This window comes from Candoia aspera, chromosome 1, assembly GCF_035149785.1.
Source record: "Candoia aspera isolate rCanAsp1 chromosome 1, rCanAsp1.hap2, whole genome shotgun sequence".
Taxonomy (NCBI): domain Eukaryota; kingdom Metazoa; phylum Chordata; class Lepidosauria; order Squamata; family Boidae; genus Candoia; species Candoia aspera.
In genome coordinates, this window is record NC_086153.1 from 258662272 (window position 1) to 258685266 (window position 22995).

At 37.9% G+C, this 22995-nt stretch overlaps 1 protein-coding gene across 3 annotated transcripts in view; it reads right to left on the minus strand.

The window, feature by feature from the left end:
• ANO5 (anoctamin 5) overlaps nt 1-22995 on the minus strand; it is a 76115-nt gene that overhangs the window by 34044 nt on the left and 19076 nt on the right. The window contains exons 2-4 of one of the 3 annotated variants that reach the window (XM_063289565.1): nt 22572-22642; nt 13758-13802; nt 10741-10854 (exon numbers count right to left, since the gene is read on the minus strand). In XM_063289565.1, coding sequence (XP_063145635.1) covers nt 10741-10854; nt 13758-13802; nt 22572-22642 — 230 coding nt within the window. Of the gene's footprint in view, nt 1-10740; nt 10855-13757; nt 13803-17093; nt 17142-22571; nt 22643-22995 lie in introns of all 3 variants that reach the window. The other 2 variants (XM_063289564.1, XM_063289566.1) reach the window with 2 other exon arrangements.

Sequence of the window (22995 nt, forward strand, 5' to 3'; positions counted from 1 at the left end):
CTACGCATGCGCTTGACAGTCTGGGTGGGAGCCCCCTGCTCGCCATCCTTACTCATGACAGAAAACATGCAAATGTGAGTAGATCAATAGGTACCGCTTCGGCGGGAAGGTAACGGCGTTCCGTGAGTCGTGCTGGCCACATGACCCGGAAAATGTCTACGGACAACGCCGGCTCTAAGGCTTAGAAACAGAGATGAGCACCGCCCCCTAGAGTTGGACACGACTGGACTTTACATCAAGGGAAACCTTTACATTTACTTACACCATATCTAAAGCTATCCTCCTAAGATAGCTTGCAAAGGTAAAAATACAAAATCCAACTATAAAACATAGAAAAAAAGAGCAATTTAAAGAACAACACCTTCCAACTTATAAAATAATGCAGTCAAAGTTGAGAGTCTAAAATAGAGGAATAAAACCATAATCACAGCATGAGGAGTCAATTCCCAGAAATATACTTTTGATATTGGGAGAAAATCAGTTAAGGCCACTTCACACACCCCAAAATCATCAAGTTAAATACACATTTCTACTTTTGACTAAGTGTTTGATTGCTCTATTGAATCCTATGTACTTGTTCAGATAGTAACAAAGTATGCGGAAAAAGTATCTAATTACTTAAGGAAGATTAGGAATGTTTTTCAGGCTCACATGAATTTCAAGAGGTGGCAGAACGTAGGTGACCTTGGAAGTTAAAAGGAGTTAGTATTTGAAAGGGATACCATCTGGAAATACCCAGGCTGTTCGCTAAACTGGGAAGTAAAAAAAAAAAAAACCTAGTCACCAGAAACTGAGTTCAATATAAGGGCATCTTTGCTTTTTAAAAATAGTATAAAATGTGAAAACATACTTATGTATGTTTTTGAACATACAAGGATATATTATGAATATGAGGCAAAAACTTTGTAAAAAGGATTCTGAGATTTAATATTTGTGATGAGACAGATTATTAACAATCTTGAATTGCTAATAATAATAATAATAATAATAATAATTTATTAAATGGACATGCTGCCAGACTCCCAGAGACTCTTGTTACAATTTTTAAACAATTATTACAATTGTTAAAACATTTAAAAACAAAGGATAGGAAAAAACACAAAAATAGCACAAGACAGAAGATCAACAATGGCAAAGAAAATAAACCCAGAAAGCAACAGAAAGGAAGAAAGAACCAACTGAAGTCATCCTCTTCAAAGGCCTGGTTGAAGAGCCAAATCTTTAAGGCCCTTTTTCAACACCAGCAGGGTGGGAGCTGTTCAAATCCTGGGGGGAACCTCATTCCAGAGGGCAGATGCTGCTAGAGAGAAGTTATGCTTCCGGGCCCCCAATATGTGGCATCGCTCTTTATGACCACATCACTTAGTGACAGATATTCCGGTCCCAATTACCATTGTTAACTGAGGACTACCAGTATGTCATTTTATACCCTTTATGAATAAGGAAATCCAGAGGACTCTCAGCAGTTTTTTCAACTACTGTGCCAGCACAAGTTTTAGCTGAATTGAAAGATGCTAACTGTAAACAAAAAGGACTTGCTGACATACTGCAAATTTCCTTACATTTTTTTGTTGTATTCATGAATATATATGGCATATGATCTAGGCCAATACAATTAATTTTGGAAAGCATTTAAACTGGTAGTGAAAACAAGCCATATTCTTTTAGAAGGCATATTGTGTTGCAGAATGCTGGGAAAGCCTTTAGCCCAGGAGAGGTCAAAAAAGTCACACACCAAGCATTTCTATAAAACTAATTTATTTACAGAAAACAAAAACAAAAGCAAAACATTTAAAGTACTTAGCTCCGTTTGGAGCAAGCCTTGCTGAGCTACATTTCCAGCAGAGAGAAAAAAGGAAGTGAAGAACAAGTCCGGGCAGGTCCTCCCCCCAGGCTATTTTGCATGAAGCACGTGAGAGGAGACAATCAAATGCAACCCCTTCACCTGGCCAAATGATTAGGTATAAAAGTAGCTTAATCTGTTAGTAGGGAAACCTCAACACTCCCCTTTTTACACTACAGATTAAGATGCAAACCAATCTTCTCTGACAACTCTTTGTGTCTTGGTACAGGAAGAGGTTTGGTTAAAATATCAGCAATCATGTCTTTTGATTCACAATATTTTAACATTATTTCTCCTTTGCTTATCATATCTTTGATATATTGATATCTAATATCGATATGTTTTGTTCTACTTCTGCAGGCTTCAGATTTTGCCATAGCAATGCAAGCTTGATTATCTTCATAAACAGTTATAGGCTGGTTCACTTCCATGCCTATGTCTTTTAACAAATGTTTAAACCATGTAACCTCATTACAGGTTTGTGTTAGAGAATAAAACTCTGCTTCTGCAGTGGAAAGAGCAACAAGTGTTTGTTTTCTAGAATGCCAGCCTAAGCTAGATCCAGCAAATTGAATTAAAATCCCAGAAGTGGATTTTCTGTCACTGACATCTGCTCCCCAATCAGAATCGGCAAAAGCCTGCAATTTCTCAGTTCCAGAGGCATTTAGCATCAGGCAATAATTCTTTGTTCCTTGCAAATACCTCATTAACCTCTTCAATGCTGCTTTTCCAGTAGATGTAGGCTTCTCTACCTGTCTACTTAAAATGGCCACAGAATTTGAGATATCTGGGCGAGAATGATTTGCAATGTACAGTAAACTTCCAATTGCAGATCTATAGTTCTCTGCCTCAGTTAATTGAGTTTCTCCTGTATCTTTCTGAAAATCTATTATCATTGGAGTAGAGACTGGTTTACAGTCTTGCATATTAAAATCTTCTAGGAGCTTTTGAATTTTACTACGTTGGTTTAACAGAAAGCTACCATCCTTGTCTCTGTGTACTTCCAAACCTAGGTAATTGGTCACAACTCCAAGGCTTTTTAATATGAAATGGCTTTTCATGCAGGCTTCAAAATCAAGCCTTTGTTTTTCTGTTGATGTGAATAGCAGCAAATCATCAACATAAATGCACAGATACATACAGCCTTGTTTGTCCTTCTTCATATATACACAGGGATCTGCTTTTCCTTTTTCAAAACCAAAATTCTGCAGTTTTTCATCTACTTTTTGGTTCCAGGATCTAGCAGCTTGTTTTAACCCATAGATTGACTTCTGCAGTTCACAGACTAGATTCTCCCCTTTTTCATAGCCAGGGGGTTGCTGCATGTATAATCTGTGGTCTAAATCACCATAGAGAAATGCAGTTTGAATGTCATAGTGGTTAACTGACATTCCCTTGAGTGCAGCAACTTTTAACAGTAATCTAATTGATTCACCTTTAGTAACTGGTGCAAAAGTCTTGTCAAAGTCTAAATCTTTCCTTTGAGTGAACCCTTTTGCAACCAACCTTGCTTTATATTTTTGGATTTTGCCATCAGCATCCCTTTTCAGTTTGAAAACCCACCTACAACCCAGACAGCGTTCATTGGGAGGTAGATTTACCAGTTTCCATGTTTTATTTTCTTTCAAGGATGCTAATTCCTGTTGCATGGCAGAATGCCAATTTTGTGCAATCTCAGGTGGTAAAGCATTCACTTGTTCTAAAGACTCAGGTTCTGTGAATATGTGAAAAGCCTTTACTGTTTCAGCCTGAAAACGTGATGGAGGAACGCCTTTATTACTCCTCTGAGATCTGCGAGGTAATACAGGGCTTAAATTTTGACTCCTATCACTTTCCTGTCTCATCAGACAGATCTTCAGTTTGCTTTTCTGATTTAATGTCCTCATCAGGCAAAAGATCACCATCAGCAAGTCCTTGCTGTTCTCTTGTGGTGGTCAGTTCAACTGGAGAGCTAGAATTTAATCTCCCCCAGTTTTGTTCAGCAAAAGAAGCGCTTTTGCTAATTATTAATTTCTCTCCCATTATGAACCTGTAGCTCCTCTGGCTTTGTTCATAGCCAACAAAGATGGCTTTCTTTGTTGTGGGGCCTCCTTTCCTTCTCTGCTGTTTTGGAATGTGAACCCATGCAGTGCTACCAAACACTCTAAGATGGCTTACCTTTGGTTTCACACCATAAAACAAATGGAATGGAGTGTCCTGAATCATAGAGTTATACAACCTGTTCTGAACATAACAAGCAGTCGATAAAGCTTCTCCCCAGAACTTAAAACATAATCGTGAATCTTTTAACATGCATTCCATCGCATTTTGCAAGGTTCTGCCCTTTCTTTCAGCAACACCATTTTGCTGAGGGGTGTACGGGTTAGAAAGAATTTGTTCTATCCCTTTTTCCACTAGGAACCTTCTGAATTTGTGAGAAAGGTATTCTCCTCCTCTATCACATTGGAGTGCAGATACAGGCCTAGGGAATTTTCCATTTGCCCATGTCACAAAACTTTTAAATTTCTCAAATGCCTCATCTTTATGTTTTAAGATGTAGATAAATGTGTATCTTGAGAAATCATCAATGATGGTCATTGCATACCTTGCTTGTCCAAGACTTGGAGCAAAAGGACCAATAATGTCAGAGTGTACAATTTCCAAAGGTCTAGTTGTAACTCTGTCACTGTGCTTACTCACAGGAGCTTTTAGTGTTTTGCATTCTTTGCAAACTACACAATCTAAGTATTTATCACAGGGTTTTATCTTTAGGTCAGCACACAGCTGTGGCATTTGTGCTATATACTTGTAATTAGCATGACCAAGTCTCCTGTGCATCAGGTGTACACATTGGTCATGATATGGTGTGTTGCCAACTGCAGCCTTGCAGCTTGGCTTCCTTGCATTTTGCACAATGTACAAGGAGTCTTTTAACATACCAGTAGCACACAATTTCCCATTTTTACGTATCTCACAACCATTTTTCTTAAATGTTATGATATACCCTGTTGCAGCCAATTGTGCCACAGATAAAAGGTTTGATTGTAAATTTGGCACATACAACACACCTTTTACAGTTTCTCCTAAGCAGGATAAATACAAGTCACCTTGTCCCATAATTTTGGTCACAGACCCATCAGCCAAAGATACACTTTGTCTTTCAGTGTTAGACAGTGACACAAAAGAGCTTTTACAATTACATAAATGACAACTGGCCCCAGAATCTAACACCCATACATCAGAATTACCCTTCTCAGCAACCTGTGCAATTTGGGTTGTCTGAAGAGCCTTCTTCTGTGTTGCCCTTGTGTTCTTCTGCTCTGTCTTTCTACTCTTGGGTCTCATGGCACAGTCTCTTTGCAAATGTCCAGCTGAACCACAAGTGAAGCATCGCTGGCTTGCTAGCGCTGTGGCCTCAGGTTCCTTTCCCTTCTTTTCCCTCATTTTCTGGTCTTGCAGCTTTCCAGAAGAGATGGGGGGGGATCTTTCCTCTCTCTTCTCCCATTCAGCGAGTAAGCGCTGTGTAACATACGATGGGGTGAGGTCTGCTTCAGGCATAGCCTCCAGGGTACAAATCAGCGTGTCCCACGTTTCATTCAGTGAGGACAGGAGGATATAGGATTTTGTGAGAGGTGTAAATTCCATTCCTCTCTCCTGCAACTCAACATACAGCTGCTGAATAAAATGCAGGTGCTCAGGAAGGCTTTCTCCTTCTGCAAGGTAGGCTCTGTACAGCTTTTTCGTCAGAGTAACTTTACTCCCTGCTGTTGCCTTTACATATAAGTCTCTCAAAGCGTCCCAAAGTTGCTTTGCAGACTGCATGCCTCGCACGTGGACTAGCTGATTGTCCTCAACTCCCAGGATAATGGTGGCTCTAGCCCGCTCATCCTGTCTCAGCCATTCAGCACTGGGATTTTGGGGGGTTTGCTCACCAATTTGCAGCCAAAGATTCTCTCTGCGAAGATACATCTCCATCTTCAGGGCCCAATTCAAATAGTTGGTCTCTGATAGGCGCTCCAGAGGCATCGCTGAGGGCTGGGAGGTAGCCATGGCTTCTTCCTTCTTTTGCAAGTCACCTCAGCTAGCTTCTAAGTCCTGCAGACCGGCAGTTGCTGGAAAATCTCCAGGTGGCTCCAAAGAAAATCTTCACAGGTCTTTGCTACCTGCCTTTAAATTGTGCATGAGGTGTGGAGTTGATCTCTCTTTTCTTTCTGGGTTTTACTGCATTGTTTACTGGGCACATAACCTGTTGCAGAATGCTGGGAAAGCCTTTAGCCCAGGAGAGGTCAAAAAAGTCACACACCAAGCATTTCTATAAAACTAATTTATTTACAGAAAACAAAAACAAAAGCAAAACATTTGAAGTACTTAGCTCCGTTTGGAGCAAGCCTTGCTGAGCTACATTTCCAGCAGAGAGAAAAAAGGAAGTGAAGAACAAGTCCGGGCAGGTCCTCCCCCCAGGCTATTTTGCATGAAGCACGTGAGAGGAGACAATCAAATGCAACCCCTTCACCTGGCCAAATGATTAGGTATAAAAGTAGCTTAATCTGTTAGTAGGGAAACCTCAACATATTGTACATCTATTCTAAGGAATTTTCTTTCTGAAGGTACTACTCTACAGAGCCTTCCTTGCCACACAGCAGTGATTCTTTCTAATGAGGGAGGGAGAATGAAGGAGGGACAGAAAGCAGCAGTTCCCAGTTCAGCTAGCAAAACCCCAGGATTGTCATTGATTTAGACTGACTGAATAGAAAATGGAAGAGGGAACTGAAGAAGCACTAACATACAGCCATGTGACAATGTAAGTACACCCATTGAAATTTTTGACATTTCCAACATATTTCAACATACAGATATTTGATCTTCATTGCAACAATATGGATAGATAAATCAACAAATAGCATGCACCATTTATATTTTGTAGTCCACTGTATAATTTAAATAAACATAAATTTTGTGTGCAGAAAAAGTAAATACATCCTACATTTATTATTACCTCAAATACCAGGAATTAGAATCAGGTGCACCAGATTAGGTGCAAATGATTAGAACATAATTAGAGAGGATCTGGGAGGAACCTGTCTTATTTAAACCTCAGACGTTTAGTTTGATTTGCTCTTTGTTGTTGAAGTGTGTGGCATCACCATGCCTACATCAAAAGAGCTCTCTGAGGCCTTCAGAAAGAAGGTATAGATGCCTATGAGTCTGGGAAGGGGTACAAAAAGATCGCCAAACAATTGGACATCAATCATTCCATTGTCCAGAAGATCATCTACAAGTGGAGAAGATCTCAAACAACTGTGAACTTGCCCAAGCCAGGCTGCCTTGGCAAGTTCAGCCTGAAAGCAGAATGCAAGATGCTGAAAGAAATCTCTAAGAACCCCAGAATTTCATCACTTAACCTACAGGTAGCTTTTACCACTATTGATGTCAAAGTATGTGAGTCTACCATTAGAAGGAAGCTGTACAAATTAGATCTACATGAGTGGTATGCCAGGAGGAAACCTTTGCTATCCAGAAAGAACATCAGGGCAAGACTAAAGTTTGCTCATGAACACCTAGACAAGGACCAAGACTTCCGGAACAATCTGCTCTGGACAGATGAGGCAGAGATAGAATTATTTGGCCACAGTAATAGAAGCCATATTTGGTGAAAAGCTAATACAGAGTTTCACCAAAAGAACCTGATACCAATCTTTCCGGCTGAGGAATGGAGAACTAGCACATCTCTGATCAAGCAGAGACGATGGCCATGGCAAAGACCAAAGGACCAGCAAGTAGACCGGTTCCACAGAACCTTTCTGGGTAAGGAGAGGACAGGAGATTGCCCACTTGTGCTCTCATTTTCTAATCACTTTTGGAAATTAATATCCTAAATATAGTTAAATAGGTAGATATTTTAAAAACAAGAAGTTTGAAAAGCCATCTGGCGAGTTTCCTTCCATTCTTGAACAAAAGAAAACATTAACAATAAGCTTAAAAACTAAGAAATAGAAATAAATGGCAAAAAGCTAAATAAGAATTTAAGGAAGTTATAAATAGACTAAGGGGCCAGAAACAGATTGGAACCTTAGCATATTTGGTAAAAGATTTGGGGAAAAGTTAAATTAATAAATAGTATCTTTGTGGGAACACCATTTTGTTCAGCGTATCAAAGTAACAACAGAGATTTGAGCCTTTATGATTTCAGAAATTAGACACTATAGGGGACTAAAGACTCCAGGACAGGAAAAGACAAAAATCTGCCTCTCATTTTTGAATTGGAGAGTGAGCATTGGATTGTACAAAATGACAGATAATGCTGTGAAATTTGAGTCATTTCAAGATTTTGAAGAATGGGACAGAGACTTGTAGCTACAATGACAGAAATAAAGTTTACTTATATGAATGTATTATTTACAAAAGAAGAAAGGAAAGTTGTCAGAGAAAATGCTTTGAAAGACCTACAGAATGAAGATGTGAAACAAGCTTATGCAGATATACTAGAACATAAATAAATTGTAGATTACAAGATACAGAGGGCAGTTAAAGTGGAAATACAAATGACAAGCCAAGATATTGACCTGGATAACAACTTCTTGATGGATTTACAAAAGAGGGTTGCTAAAGCCTTGAAGCAACATCAGAGATGGGAGAAAGAAAGGAAGGAAGGTCAAAACCTGTAACAGCATTTGAATAGATCAAAGACTAAGATTGTTAGAGGGAAAAGCAAGGAATTTAAAGCTGATTTGTTTGACCAGGGTTAAACCAAGATATAATCTGATAAAGTTCTGGAACCCTTTATAGACTTTTTGCTGACAACTGGAGTGAAATGTTAATGTTTTATGGATTTGCAAATGGATAAGGGATGGGCTATTGGAAGAAGAGAGATATGCATGCAGCCTTATAAGAGGGAGGGGAGAAATTATAAGTTTGCCTGTACATCTTGTGATGAAGATCGGAAGTCACTTTTTAACTATTTCTCTTTTCTCTAATCTTTCTCCCCTTTCTTTCCTTGAACTTTCTATTCTTTTTCATTTTCTTCTCTCTTCTGAATTTGGTTTGTATTATCCTTTATTGTTTTTAAAAACTTTAATAAAAAATATTTTAAAAAAAAAAGAACCTGATACCAACTCTAAAACATGGTGGTGGAAATATTATGCTGGTTTACTGCATCAGGGCCTAGGCAGGTCACCATCATAGAATCCACTATGAATTCTTCATTGTATCAGTGGGTACTTGAGGATAATATGAGACCATCTGCCAGAAGACTGAAGCCCAACCAAAAGTGGATCTTGAAATATGACAAGGACCCTAAACATTCCAGTAACTTCACCAAGGAATGGCTGAAAAAAGAAAGAAGTGGAGCGTTCTAGAATGGGCAAGTTAAAGCCCAAATCTAAATGCCGTTGAGATGCTGTGGGATGATTTGACATGGGCTGTGCATGCAAGAAACACCTAAACATCACACAGCTGAAAAATTTCTGTGTGGAAGAGTGGGGAAAATTCCTCCTAGTCAATGTCAGAGACTGGTAGACAGTTCTAAGAAATGCTTTCTTGAGCTTGTTTCTGCCAAAGGGGCCAATACCGAGTATTAGAGCCAAGGGTGTAGTTACTTTTTCCACAGAAGGGAATGGTGTATCTGTTAGTTTTCTACTGAATAAATAATTACAAAGTCAATTTTTCACAGTTCTTTAACTATGTTATCTTTATCTTTATATACTGTTTGAATGAAGATAAAATATTGATATATACACAATATAAAAAACTTTACATCGGGTGTGCTTACTTTTTCACATGATGGTATGTGCAAGATGCTTGTATAGTATAGAACGTTTACAGGATACACCATTTATGAAAATAAACAAGAATGTTATCTTTCTTAAAACAACAGCATAACTGTAAAAAGAAACTTTTTTTCCAGATAAGTTAAGTAGACTACTCCCTACTGAGTAATCTACAAAATGTCACTATCCCCACAGGAAGCAAAAGAAAATGGAAGTTAAAAAAAAAATAGCAGAGAAAAAACTTAGGAATATTAGCTTTTTTTTTTTACTTTTTTAAAACATAAAGATAGTCCTGTTAGATCAAACTGAAACCAAATAGATCTGTTTGACTTTCCATATTATAAACACAGCCAGATGCCTCTGAGAAACATATGGCCAGAAATCTGAAAAACTCATGAGGGCATGAAATAAACATGACTTATGTATCTGGTATCTGAATGATTTTTCCAACTGTACAAGCTATATTCATATACACCCAGGGAATTTTTTTCCCTGTAACACCTATGGTTACTTTTTTCCCTATCCTGATGTCTCCAGGTTTGCTGGATTTCAATAATCCTTAGCCAGGTGAATTATGGACTTTGAAGGCTAACATATCTGGAGGGCACCAGGTAAGAGAAAGCTATCATAAACCTGTCTATGTCTACAGAAGCATCTTCCAGCCGCAACAAGTCTTAGAGGCCCCAAAGTGCCATGAAGTACATCAGCAACATAAGCAGTATTGTCTGTAGCATTAAGCATCTTGTCAAGGTGAAGGGCATCACCTTGCACAGCCTATAAGAGAATGCTCAAGCCTGCAAGCAAGGCGAAGCAGACTTTGGCAAGAAAAAATAATCCAGCTTTTTTTCCTTGTTGTATGTAGTGCAACTGGCATCATCAAACATAATTCAACACTGCATCAACCTTTACTTTACAAGAAAAACTGATCACAGAGTTGTAGAGATGAAAGAGAATAAGTATTTTCAGTGAAAAGAGCACCCATTAGAATTGTGTCATGACATTTATGCAGGAATAGATACAAACTCTGAACAAATTACAGGCAAAAGTAAAACCTGCATGGACTTGGGACTTTCTGGGCCAACTGTTGATGCTCTAAAAAAAAGCTAAATCAATTATGTCCAAAATTCAGAAGTCATAATAAAAGATGCTTACCACTTTTTTTTCTCCATCCAGTTTTGGATCATCCACATAAGTAAGTACAAAATCTACTCTCCGTGTACCATCTCTGAAGAAAACAGAATCCTTGCTTTGGTGTTTCTTATCAATCTAGAGAGAACAGAAAGCATATTATCAGCATCCATGGATGCTAAAAGAGGGCAAAAAAAAAAAAGATGTGTTGAAGGGTTGTTTTTTTCCCCCAAACATTCAGGTCCAGAAAAGGACTATGGTCAAATAAGATTTAAACACCATTTTTTTTCACAGATATATATTTGCCAGACAGTTACGAAATATATTTTCTTATATTTGCACAGCTGAACACTGACATGACTGACTCTTTTCATGAATAAGCAAGCACAAATGCAGAGACATTTGCCACAATGAAGTCAATCTGTCATAATATTTATTAAACAGTAACATCTGAAGCCTACAGTGTGTCTCACGCATTCACCATTCAGGAAAGAAGCTACGCAACACACATTGGAACGATAACAAAAGGCTGCTACTTTGAAATGGTTTCTTATGTTGCAAAAGAATTTTAGTCCCAATGTAATTTTGAACATTTTGCTGTATATGTGATAAAGTGACAACACGTGAAAGCAGAAAGCACAGAAGCAGCTCCGAAAATAAAGAGTAAGTGCTACATTATTATAGTTTAGGAAAACAAGATGTGTGGAAATGAAATCTACCTGACTGCAGATTTTATGGGGATGACTATACCAAAGTATTTACAATAGCACAGATTTGGGAATATTACTTTTTGAAGTTCTTTTAAAAAATTCTTACATTTAAAAGGGGATTATTTGAGTAAACTTCCCATTTGCTTCATAATTTACTTGCTTTTCCTGAGCTTCAAAAGGAAATCTCTGGGTCCCCCTCCCTCAAAAAACAACAACAAATAAAAAACCCTAAGAAAACTACAGGAAAAAAAATCCAGAACAGCTCCTTGTTGTTTTTTTTCCTACCACCTAAACTTCAATACTCCCAGGTTGTCTTTCCTTTATATACTGTTTCTGGGGAGGGTGTTTAGAAAACAAACCAAAAAAAAAGAGTCATCAGGCTTTCTGGGAGCAAATGGATACCTTACGTTGGGGGATTTGACGGGTTCCAGGTCTTCCAATAGTATTTGATTGGAAGAATAAATAGGGAAAAGGAAAGATTTGGGTCAAGACACTTTGCAGTCATACCAATAGGCAGATTTTTTTCTTGTTTTGTTAGTTAATTGAGTATTTAGCCTACTGAACTTGTTGTTATTAAGGTTAGGGTTGGTAGTGGGTGAGAGGTCCAGCCTTATACCTCTGCTTTGGGGGTGCCAGTCTTTACTCTCTCCCTGCTTCTATTCAACATCTCCATCAAATTACTGGGCAAGGTAATCTACTGGCATGGGGTTAAGTATTATCAGTATGCTGATGATACTCTATTACACAGCTTTGTTGTAGGCTGTCCACATGATGCCATGAAGGTGCTTTCTCAGTGCCTGGAGATTATGTGTGTCTGGATAGAAAAAAACTGGCTTTGTCTGAACCCTGACAAGATTGAGTGCCTATGGGCTTTAGGGTCACCCTCATCTAATAATTTTATTCCACTAACTCTGGATGGGGTAACACTCCCCCAGGCAGAGTTAGAGCACAATGCAGGGTCCTTCAGGACTTGTGGCTCCTGTCCAAGGAGCAGGTGGCAGCTGTGGCTGAGACAGCCTTTGCACAATTACATCTCGTGCACCAGTTGAGCCAATTTCTTGATTGGCAGGCACTGCTCATGGTCACTCATGCCTTAGTCACCTCCCAATTGTACTACTGTAACACACTTTACATAGGGCTTGAAAGCATTCAGAAGCTTCAGCTGATCCAGAATGCAGTGGCATGTGCAATACTGGGCACACCTTGATATGCCCACATAACACTGCCTCTAGATGAGCTCCATTTGCTCCCAGCAAGGTTCCATTTCAATTCAAAGTGCCAGTTGTCACTTTTTAAGCCTCACATGGCATGGGGCCAGGTTACTTGCAGGACAGCTTGTCTGTAATGGTTTCTGCCTGTCCTAGCAGATTGAGCAGAGTGGATAGGCTCCAGGTCCCATCAGTGAAGAGGGTCACTTGATGGGCCCCAGGAAGTATGCCTTCTGGCACCTATTTTGTAGAACCCTTCCCCCAAAATATGGACATCCCCAATCATTTTGGCATAGTGGAAGGGTGTGAAGACCTAGCTCTTCCCCCAGACCCTGGGAGCAAGACGGAGTTCTGGTGTGGGTGTGATTTCATTTGCTGTGTCTATAAAGTGGTTTTAAGGGCCATGACTCAGTTTTATCTTAACAAATTTAGTTTAGTTTAGTTGATGTTTTTATTTCTGTCTGCTGCAAGAGTTCTCTTATTCCTTATTACTTCCTTGGATGCTGATGAAAATGGTGTGCTGACTTCATATCAAGGCTATCTATATGGGTCACAATGGCATGTTTTACCTAAAAACATCATGTTAGGGGATTCTTCCACTAGGTGGTGGTAAGATAATATAATTTTTAAGGGTCCTTGCAGCCCTTATACTCTTTGATCATGGTTGAGTAAATGTAGGGCACTTACCCTACACATACAGGTCTACTATGAGGCTGAGTATAGCCTACAGAGGATTTTGAATTCAAGACCTCATATTTGGTACCTGAATTATTAATACCTATTTTTAAAATGCTAGAATTCCCTAAGTAGCATCTTATATCAAAGATTATCCCAATGCAACGTTTTTTCAATCCTGACAAAATATATTCAGCAGTTAAGGGGTTATAAAATAAGGCCACTTCATATTATCTGATAAAACAGATAGCTATATAGGCAGCCCTAGGACCATATCCTTTGGCATGGAATTCTTTCTAGACATGTGTGATTTGTATGTATCTGTTTAAGATACAGGCTAAAATTCATTATTTCATCTTGTTCCCAATTAAAGAGAGACATCACATGGGAAGCTTGTTATCATTGCAGTCATACAAGGTGTTAGTGGTACAATTTGTCAATGGTTTACCCTGAGACGTCGCTTCAGGAACAGATTGAATCTCCTTCCAGACTTCTAGAATAACCAACAGGGAGTTAACATATAAGCACACTATCAAAAAAACAAACAAACCTTACTCTGCAACTGCATATGATCAGGGGATTGAAACAATTTTTCCTGGACTGTTGGACAATTTTAAAATCTGAAGGAAAAAAGGGGGCAGGATATGCCTATGTAGGACTTCAAGAAAGCCTTTTACAAACTGGTGCCCTCCAGATAGGCTAGAACTGAAACTGCCAGAATTTGCAGTCCTGCCATTTTGGAGTGCTAAACACACCTGGAGGAAACCAGACCGAGGAAGGGTGTTCTAGTATCCAATACAGACTTCCACTGCCTTCTTTGGAGATGTAGATTCATTGTTTCCATAACACTTTCATATTTATTATTCATGGATAAATGCAAAGTTACCAATTTGGATGCAACTGGTGTTACAGCAAGAATGAATGTTCTACTACAAACATGGACATTGTCTTTTGAGAATTCATAGTTGTATTTACAGACTTCCCAAGTTATTTATTATATCTTATATATAAGGTATAATATAGATATATAGATATAGATATATAGATATCTACTATATTAGATATCTATAGATAGCTCTGATAGAAGTTGGATTCTTAACAGATGAAAAAGACTCTTTTTCTGAACCTCTTCAGACTAAATATTTGTTAATCAATCCATATAACAAAAAACTTTATTCAGAGCTATACATTAATGTTCTTGTTACCAACAAGGAGGAGTTATATTCTCCAGGGCCAATTTCCATTTTTTTTTAAGATTTTTTTATCCCTTTTTTATTTTTGTAAATAACTCAAGGTTATACCTAATCCTCCTTCCTTCTCCTGTTTTCCCCACAACAACAACCCTGTGAGGTGAGTTGGGCTGAGAGAGAGCAACTGGCCCAAAGTCACCCAGCCAGCTTTCATGCTATAATGCAAGGTTAGTTACATGTAGTGCCCTTCATCTTAGAGGGTTAGGAGCAGCTATAAGCCTTATTTTATTCCTGACCTTAAGTTTCATCAAAATGTGATAATATTAAATACTTGACCCTTCTTACCCAAAAATTCAAAATAAAATACAAACTGTTTATATGTCCCTTTATAGCAACATTTACCAGTATTTAGTGTAACTGGCTTCAACCTTGGAGGCAGGAGAAAAAATTCTGACTTAGGAGGGGGAAACTGATCTTGGATCGCTCTCCACTCATCTCTCAACAACTTCCACAGCTGTTTTTTTTTTCTAACATGAGAAAACTTTGAAAAATGTGGCAGGGTCTGAATGTAGAGGTCTAGAGAGACTGAAGCAGCCACATGCTCCCAAACCTCTGCCATGATGTTTTGCAAGGAAAAAAAAAAACATAAGAGGAAAAAGAGCAAATGCTGTCTCTTTCTGCATGTGTACATTGCCAGTATATTTCTGGAAGGGTGGTAGGTTCATCAGAGATTTTTTCAGTCGCAGTGTCATAGATACTTAACTAAAAATAAGTTCTTCTGTACTCAAAGGAACTTCATTCGCAACAAACATGTACATTATTGCATTGCCATGAAATTAGTACATAGTTATGATCAGAATTATGAAAATCCAGCATTTAGTACAACTTGCAGAAGGTGATATGCAGCATCCTGAGGATCTTAAAATTAGTAAGTCATCCTGAAGTATAATGTGCATGGTCAATGCCCAGTGAAACCTCAGAACTGGATTTTTTAATATTGTACTGTCCTTTGTGCCTCTCCCATAAATTATCTCCGCAATACAGGAGACTTACCACTATTATAACAAAATAGGCCTTCTTAGATTAGGATATTACATTAAATATAAGTTGTGATCACACACTAACATCCTATTATACTATACACACACACACACACACGCTAAACAGTAGAGCATTTTTGTGCTGTTTTATCTCTCAAATTTTTCACGTTATTACAACATAGACAAGAATATAAAGTTTTCTACCACACTTTTGAAAAAAAAAACACTGCATAGTTTAATTATTTTGCTATGTAAAAAGTTACACAGATCTTAATAAAAAACATTTTCACCAGTCTTTCAAATATGGATTCAAGAAGAAAACACAAACCTGGATTAAGTTGCTTTCAGGATTTACTTTCATTTTCTTTCAATACTATTATAATTTATGCCATATTTTAAGGTAATAATAATAAAAATAATAATAAAAACCTGCTACCACATCATAACTATGAGGTATATAAAGGCACTGAAAGACCCATGGCAAAAGAAAAGCATATTAGTAATAGAAATGCATATTAGTAGGACACTTTCCAATGCAAGGAACACCAGCAGTGCTCCTTACAGAACACCTTACAGAATTTCACAATTTCACGCTGAAGCTGAAAGGGATATTATGTCAGAATTCCATTTAAGTTACTTGTAAAAGAAAGGGATGTACATTTTAGGTGTGTTTTCAGAATCTACTGAGGCAATAATATGATAATGAAAACAGAAGGGTATAAGCAGATACAGTTTTATCCTGCTTTTACTCATTAGAAATTGTTTACTATATAAGAGTAAGCTCTATTATACTTCCTCGGACGTCAGCTTTCAAACTATTTCACTCAGAATTCCCCTGCCCAATATATAGACTTGATCCTTCAATGCAAGTTCCAGGGAAGGGTTGTACAAGTAGTTTCTATATTTAGAAAGTGCATGCAAATGTTCATTTCCTAGAAATGAATGTGGTATCAAGAAACAAGCCAAACTTCTGTTAAAAAATGATGGGACAGACCCAGACCTTAATGTAAACTCATTCCAAAGCAAACCCAAAAACTAAAAAGAAAAAGGAAAAATAAAAACCTTTCCAGTTTTCAGTATTAGGTAGAATTTTACAAAAATGTTTCCTTTATTTTCTGTATACAAGTGTACTGTACATTTAGTGATCTTTTAAAAAATCCTTCAGTGGGAAATACTAGAGAACTAAAGTTTTGGTGAGGCGATTAGTACCATTTAAGCAATCACCTTTATGAAACTATTATTTCAGAAATGCAGAACCATACAGAACTGGTTTACTTCACCTCTAATCTTCCAAATGTGTTGCAACTATGTCTTCCCATATGGATGGGCGTTCTAGTAACTGCAGTCCAAAACGTCAGGTGGATGCCTTTTTAAGGAAACCTGCCATTATCATACCTGACTTTTGAAACGTGAATTTGGTACTTTGAAGTGTCTTAGGAAAACTGGAAAAACCATTTTTTTCCCTCTCTCTTTCTTTTCGCTGCATTTTGGCAAACAGTACAACACAATTCCATCCATGCAGGAATATATAACCACTCCCCTGTAGCTGCTTACCCCTTGAAGGTCAGAGATGAGCAATGTGGTCTCAGTGGTACTTAGGCCCTGCCAGTGGCATCATGGAAAAATATAATGCTGTTAGTGTTGTGCAAAAGCAGCAGGATGCTTATAAAAATGCAGCAAACATAAAGCTCTGTGGGTTTTTTTGTTTATGTTTCAAAGCTGTGGTGAATAATCCCCAGTTTAATTATTAACAAAACAATAGATCATAGGCCATTTGTTATCTTTTACTTCTTTAGACAAGATAGGAACCTACAAATAACTTATGTTTCACGTAGATTTTCTCTACTTTCTCCAATATTTAGGATTATAATTTTTAAAGCTTGGTATATAAAGGCAAGGATATGGGGAGAGAGGGAGAGAGGGAGAGAGGGAGAGATGAATGATTTGATAAAAATAGTGTCATGACATTTTTATGCTCTTTAAATATATTTATACAAATTTATTTTACTTAGATGTTCAACTTTTAGTTCTAGCGGCCTTTCAAATACAATCCATATTACCATATAAAACAGAAATCTAATGCAGGAGGCCTCAGGAAGATGTTGAATTCAATACAAAAAAAATATTTACATAATTTAGTGCCAGTAAAGAGGTGCTGCTACAGCAGTTAAACATAACAAAGTGAATTACATTGATATGCGATGGTGACACATAAAAAAAAGAGAGAACAAGTCCTTGAGGTATTAGGTTTAAATATAATAGGGGACCCGAAACAGTCACCCAGATATATTAACTTCATTTATGTGTATTGGGGAATGGCTAAAATGTTATTAAACAAGGATTTTTTTCTAGTGATCTTTAGCAAAACATTAAATTAGATTTATGTTATTAGTCTGCAATTGAGCATTTTGAAAAACACTTAAACGAACTCTGTACTTTCACAGGTTTCTTTAAAATAAAAATATAAAGAATATACTGCAAAAAGCAAAGTGGATTATGTACATACAGTATGTGGCAATCTAGCAGAACTAATTTGAGCAAAGCATGCCACTTACATTGTCATAAATATTATGAATAATATGCATTCTGCTAATCGCATTTCCATAATTCATCTTGTAGGCAATATAACCTGCTGCCAATTAACTAGAATTAAACAGCTAGATATTTCTGATCCTTTAACTTAATACTATAAATTTATCCAGCCTTTATACCACCAGCAAAAATTCCCTTTTCTGGAACGTGATTTTAAGAACTAGGTTTTTACTTTCAGGTAAGACATCAATGAACTGAGTAAGTCTTCTAACATTTATCTCCTACTCCTTTATAAGCAAATATGTTGTTGTTTATTTGTTTAGTCGCTTCTGACTCTTCGTGACTTCATGGATGTCATGCACTGCCTACCGCAGAGTAAAACACAGACGCTGATTCATATGAAAGCAGGTTCCGGTTTATTTCGTACGTAGTGTCAGTTGCGAAAAAAGCTGAGAGTGAGGGGAGCGCGCCGGTGCGGGGTTTAAATACCCCGCGCCGGTCAGCGCCCCCTCACCCTGGGTCATGTCATCCCCCCTTTGTCCTGCATGTTGTCTTGCCGGTAGGTGAAGGGTTGCGAGGCCCCATCTGGTGCCCCGGGATCGCCCATCATCGGTTTCCTCATTCAGCCGGTGATTGCTGTCAGCTGGGCGATCTCCGTTGCGCTTGTGCTAACAGCTTGGGTGTGCCTCGCGATCCGCCTAGCCTTTGTCTTTCCTTCTTTCTCTTTTGTGTTCTGATGGCTGCTTCCTCCGGCCAGGGTCTGTGGCTGTTGTTGTGCGTGCTATGCTTATCTCGAGCCCCTTCCTCTGCTTCCTCGTTATTGTCATGTGTGCCGTTGTGCTGATGTCTTCAGCTCAACGGCACTCATGACAATGGATCAGCCCACGCCAGAGCTTCCTGTCAGTCGTCAACACCCACAGCTCCCCCAGGGACGAATCCATCACCTCTAGAATATCATCCATCCATCTTGCCCTTGGTCGGCCCCTCTTCCTTTTGCCCTCCACTCTCCCTAGCATCAGCATCTTCTCCAGGGTGTCCTGTCTTCTCATTATGTGGCCAAAGTATTTCAGTTTTGCCTTTAATATAATTCCCTCAAGTGAGCAGTCTGGCTTTATTTCCTGGAGGATGGACTGGTTGGATCTTCTTGCAGTCCAAGGCACTCTCAGAATTTTCCTCCAACACCACAGTTCAAAAGCATCTATCTTCCTTCTCTCAGCCTTCCTTATGGTCCAGCTCTCACAGCCATATGTTACTAATAAGCAAATATGCTGCAGCTTAAACTGAGATATCCTGATTAGATGTAACAGTAGCTTTACTTTTTGATGTCTAATTTTCTTGCACTTCCTCTAAATTATTGCATTTTTATATTCTGGTTTTCTTTTGTGACTTCCTCCATTTCCACAAATCCACTCTAGGATCTTGCTGCATACTCTGATGGCCTCAATGAAGCTATCCATGCTGTTCTCCTGTGCTTGCTGCTCACTCAATCATCCACCTCAAACTGACATTTTCTAAAACTGCTCTTTGCTTTCCACCACCTTGTCCTACAGCTATAATCCTTCAGCTCCAACAGAAGCCATCCAATCTTGCCCCCCCTTGCTTGCTGCCTTATCCTGATGCTCCACTTATCCACCTTAAACTAAAGCCATTCAAGTTTCTTCATCTGCTTTCAACCCCAGCCCACCCCCATTGTCTATCCCAATTCAAAACATTCCAAGCTTGCTCCCTGCTTTCTTTTATGAACCTTCACCCCAAGCACCAATTTCCACCCACCAAAGTCTTCACTGTTTTGGTTCCTTGCGTTTCCCTACCTTGTTCCCTTCCTTGCCCATCTCTATTCTTCCTTCACTCCTCATTTCCACCTTTTACTTGCTACAAGCACTGAGTTGCTTCCCTTTGTCGGGTCCCCCCCCCCAACTTGTTCTGTAGATTCTCCTCATTGGAAATTCACCAGACAATTTTTTCTGTTGTTCTTGGTATCCAGAATATCTACTTTCTGGAGGCCATTAGTTCTTTTCTGGGCATGAAACAAATTGAAGATTGTTTTTCTCTCAATTTTACTACAGAAATAGAATATGAATAGGGGAAATAAATATTTATTTTAAAACCTAAGGGTTGTATATTGGGAAAAACTAAATTATTAACATGTTAAACATATTTACTATAATTTTAAATGGACTTGCTCACTTTTGGAGCATAACCATTGTCACGCTGCTCAAAGGTTGGTTCTGACTTCAAGTTGATGAATGTTGTGCATCCTGGATTTAAACTGGGTGTTAGCAAGACTCCATACTCTTTGTAATGCCACCACATGCTGTTTACTCACTGCAACAACAACAACAACAACACGGTCTCTATGTTCTTAACGGAAATTTTGAGACTGTAAGTATGAAGTCTGGTGATATTTTAGACATTTCTGAGATCAGTAATTATAAATATTAAAAAGTATATATCTTTGATGGCTCACAACTGTACAAAATCACACTGTGACTTCTAAGTCTGAAAAAGTTGTAAATCCCTGATTTGAGGAAACAAACTACATGTATAACCAGATTTCTTCATGAATATAATTTGCTTTGTTAGTTATTTATATAAAAACCCTTGTAGAATCAGAGGTGTTTAAAGTATTCCCACCTTCTCTTTTTTTAAATCCACATTTAGATAAATGTCATTCTTTTATCTTTTGATTTTTTTAGAATTAAGTAATTCTACATATTCTAGTCGATAACTCCTTCCATTCATTCATAGCATTTATCATTGCCCTGAATGTAAACTACGAGCATCAGCAAGTGTGCAAATGAAAGCAATTTCCATTAAGTAGTTCCAAAATGAAGCAGTAAATGTTAACTCATGGCATGCTGAGAATGTATGCTATAGGAAAGAGATTGCCCGGCTAATATGGCGATTAATGTCAGAAAAAGTCAGGCCTCTTCAAAAGTTTATCCCCTTCCATATGTAAATGCTGTATCAGAATATGGAATTAAACTTGTAAAGAGAATTAGATCAAGGCACGTGACAAAACTATGCTATTAGCAGAAGACAATATTGGCAAGTATTTTTCTCTTTTACTTATTCGCCTTCAAGATCAGATCAATGTTTTTTCCAGACTTTATGTAAAGCAAGTTAAGAAATGCATGTCATTCTTCCATTTCCATAGTTGGAAATTCGAATAGATTTAGGTTGATTTAAAAAGCAGTCCTACTTTTGAAAGCTGGGAAAAGTTACGATATCCTAGAGGCCGCTTTCTATTGAGGGGGAAGAGTTGAGGCTGAGCTTCCAATGATATTTGTATGGGGAAAAGGCTACTATTAATTCTTATCTCACTAGCTCTTACAAGTAGAATTGTCTGAAATGGACGGTTTCATAGACAGGCATGAACAGGAATTGAACGCACAAGAACTAGTTTCTCCATTCCTCAGCCAGACTAAAGCATCAGCCTTGAGCAGACAAAAGAAAAATCTTTCCTATTATAGCTAATGTGAGGTGAGATGGCCTGTTTGTTTTAATATAACTGATGGGGGGGTGTGTGTGTGAAAAATGCACCCACTCTCACCTTCTACTCTGGATAGTGAAAGTTGGCATAGCAGTAGCCAAGGTGCTAGTGCCATCTTTAAACTCCCCATGGAACTAATCTAAGGATGCTCTGAACACAACAGGAATAAAGGAGAATTGATGTAACTGGTATTATTTTAACTAGCTAAACAGCTGTGTTTAATGCACTTATATGAATGACTTGACCTGCAAGGAAAATAAATTAACTTAAATTAATGGCAAGAATGGAAGAATGAACATGAGTTACACATATTCCCAAACCAAAAAGTATTTTCATTAGCAATCAAAATAAACGTGGAAAATAAATACAATATTTCAAATGGTTAGCAATGAAATAGCTGAACAATGTTACAGGTTCTTTACTCTCATTAATGATGCTTTCAGTGTAAGACTTAGTACTTCAGATCTCATTCTGGGATAAAATTTAGATCCTTATTGGACTATGGACACCTCAGTATTGACACCAACAATTAACATGTTATTGTTTTCAATCAGATACACATGCACAATTTCATTCGGACAAACTGTGATGATGATGATGATGTTGATGATGATGATGATGATATATATTTTAAAATAGCCCTGCTCAATATGGTGTATTGGCTTGGAATTGTAGGAACTGAAATCTTTTTTGAAAAGCACCAGATTATGAATGGCTGCTTATCAACGTGACTAGCGCTAGACTATAAACTGCCAGTTGCATTTTGCTTGCAAGTCAACAGACTTAAACTCTGTGGGGCCACAACCAAAAACAAGTCATAATCTTATTATTTTAAATGTGTGTTTAAATAATATTTTTAAAATAAACACTAACTTAGAAATTATAATTATACAATTATGGTTTGAAAGGGTAAGGATGAGCAGTGTTTATGGTCATCTCATGTAACTTCCATCAATGTTAACCAATCTCATTTTATAAAGCCAATTATATAGACAGTTAAAACTTACCTCAGAGTTGCCAGGAAATTCAGAATCTGTATTTGATGTATTTTCAAACAAAGGTCCATTACTTTCTTCTCCTGAACAATGCAAAAAAAAGTATGTTTACCTCTCATGTTTCCCATTTTAAATATTGTTTTCATTGATTTATATAAGACACATAGACACACACAAAATGTATTAAAATACTAAGCAAGCAAACATCATCGTTCTGCAGCATCTTTCAAATAATGCAGCAGTAAAACAGTGGATTAAATTTCAACCTTAAGATCACAATTTTCAAATGCCCATGAAACCTCAAAGGTCTACACAGTTGCCATCTTTTATCTTTTATCGATTTTGTCGTAATTTCTTTGATCGTTGTGACCCACCCAGAGTCATTGGAAGTCAGGTGGCCTACAAGTTTAACTAGTTAGTATTATTAATATAAAAA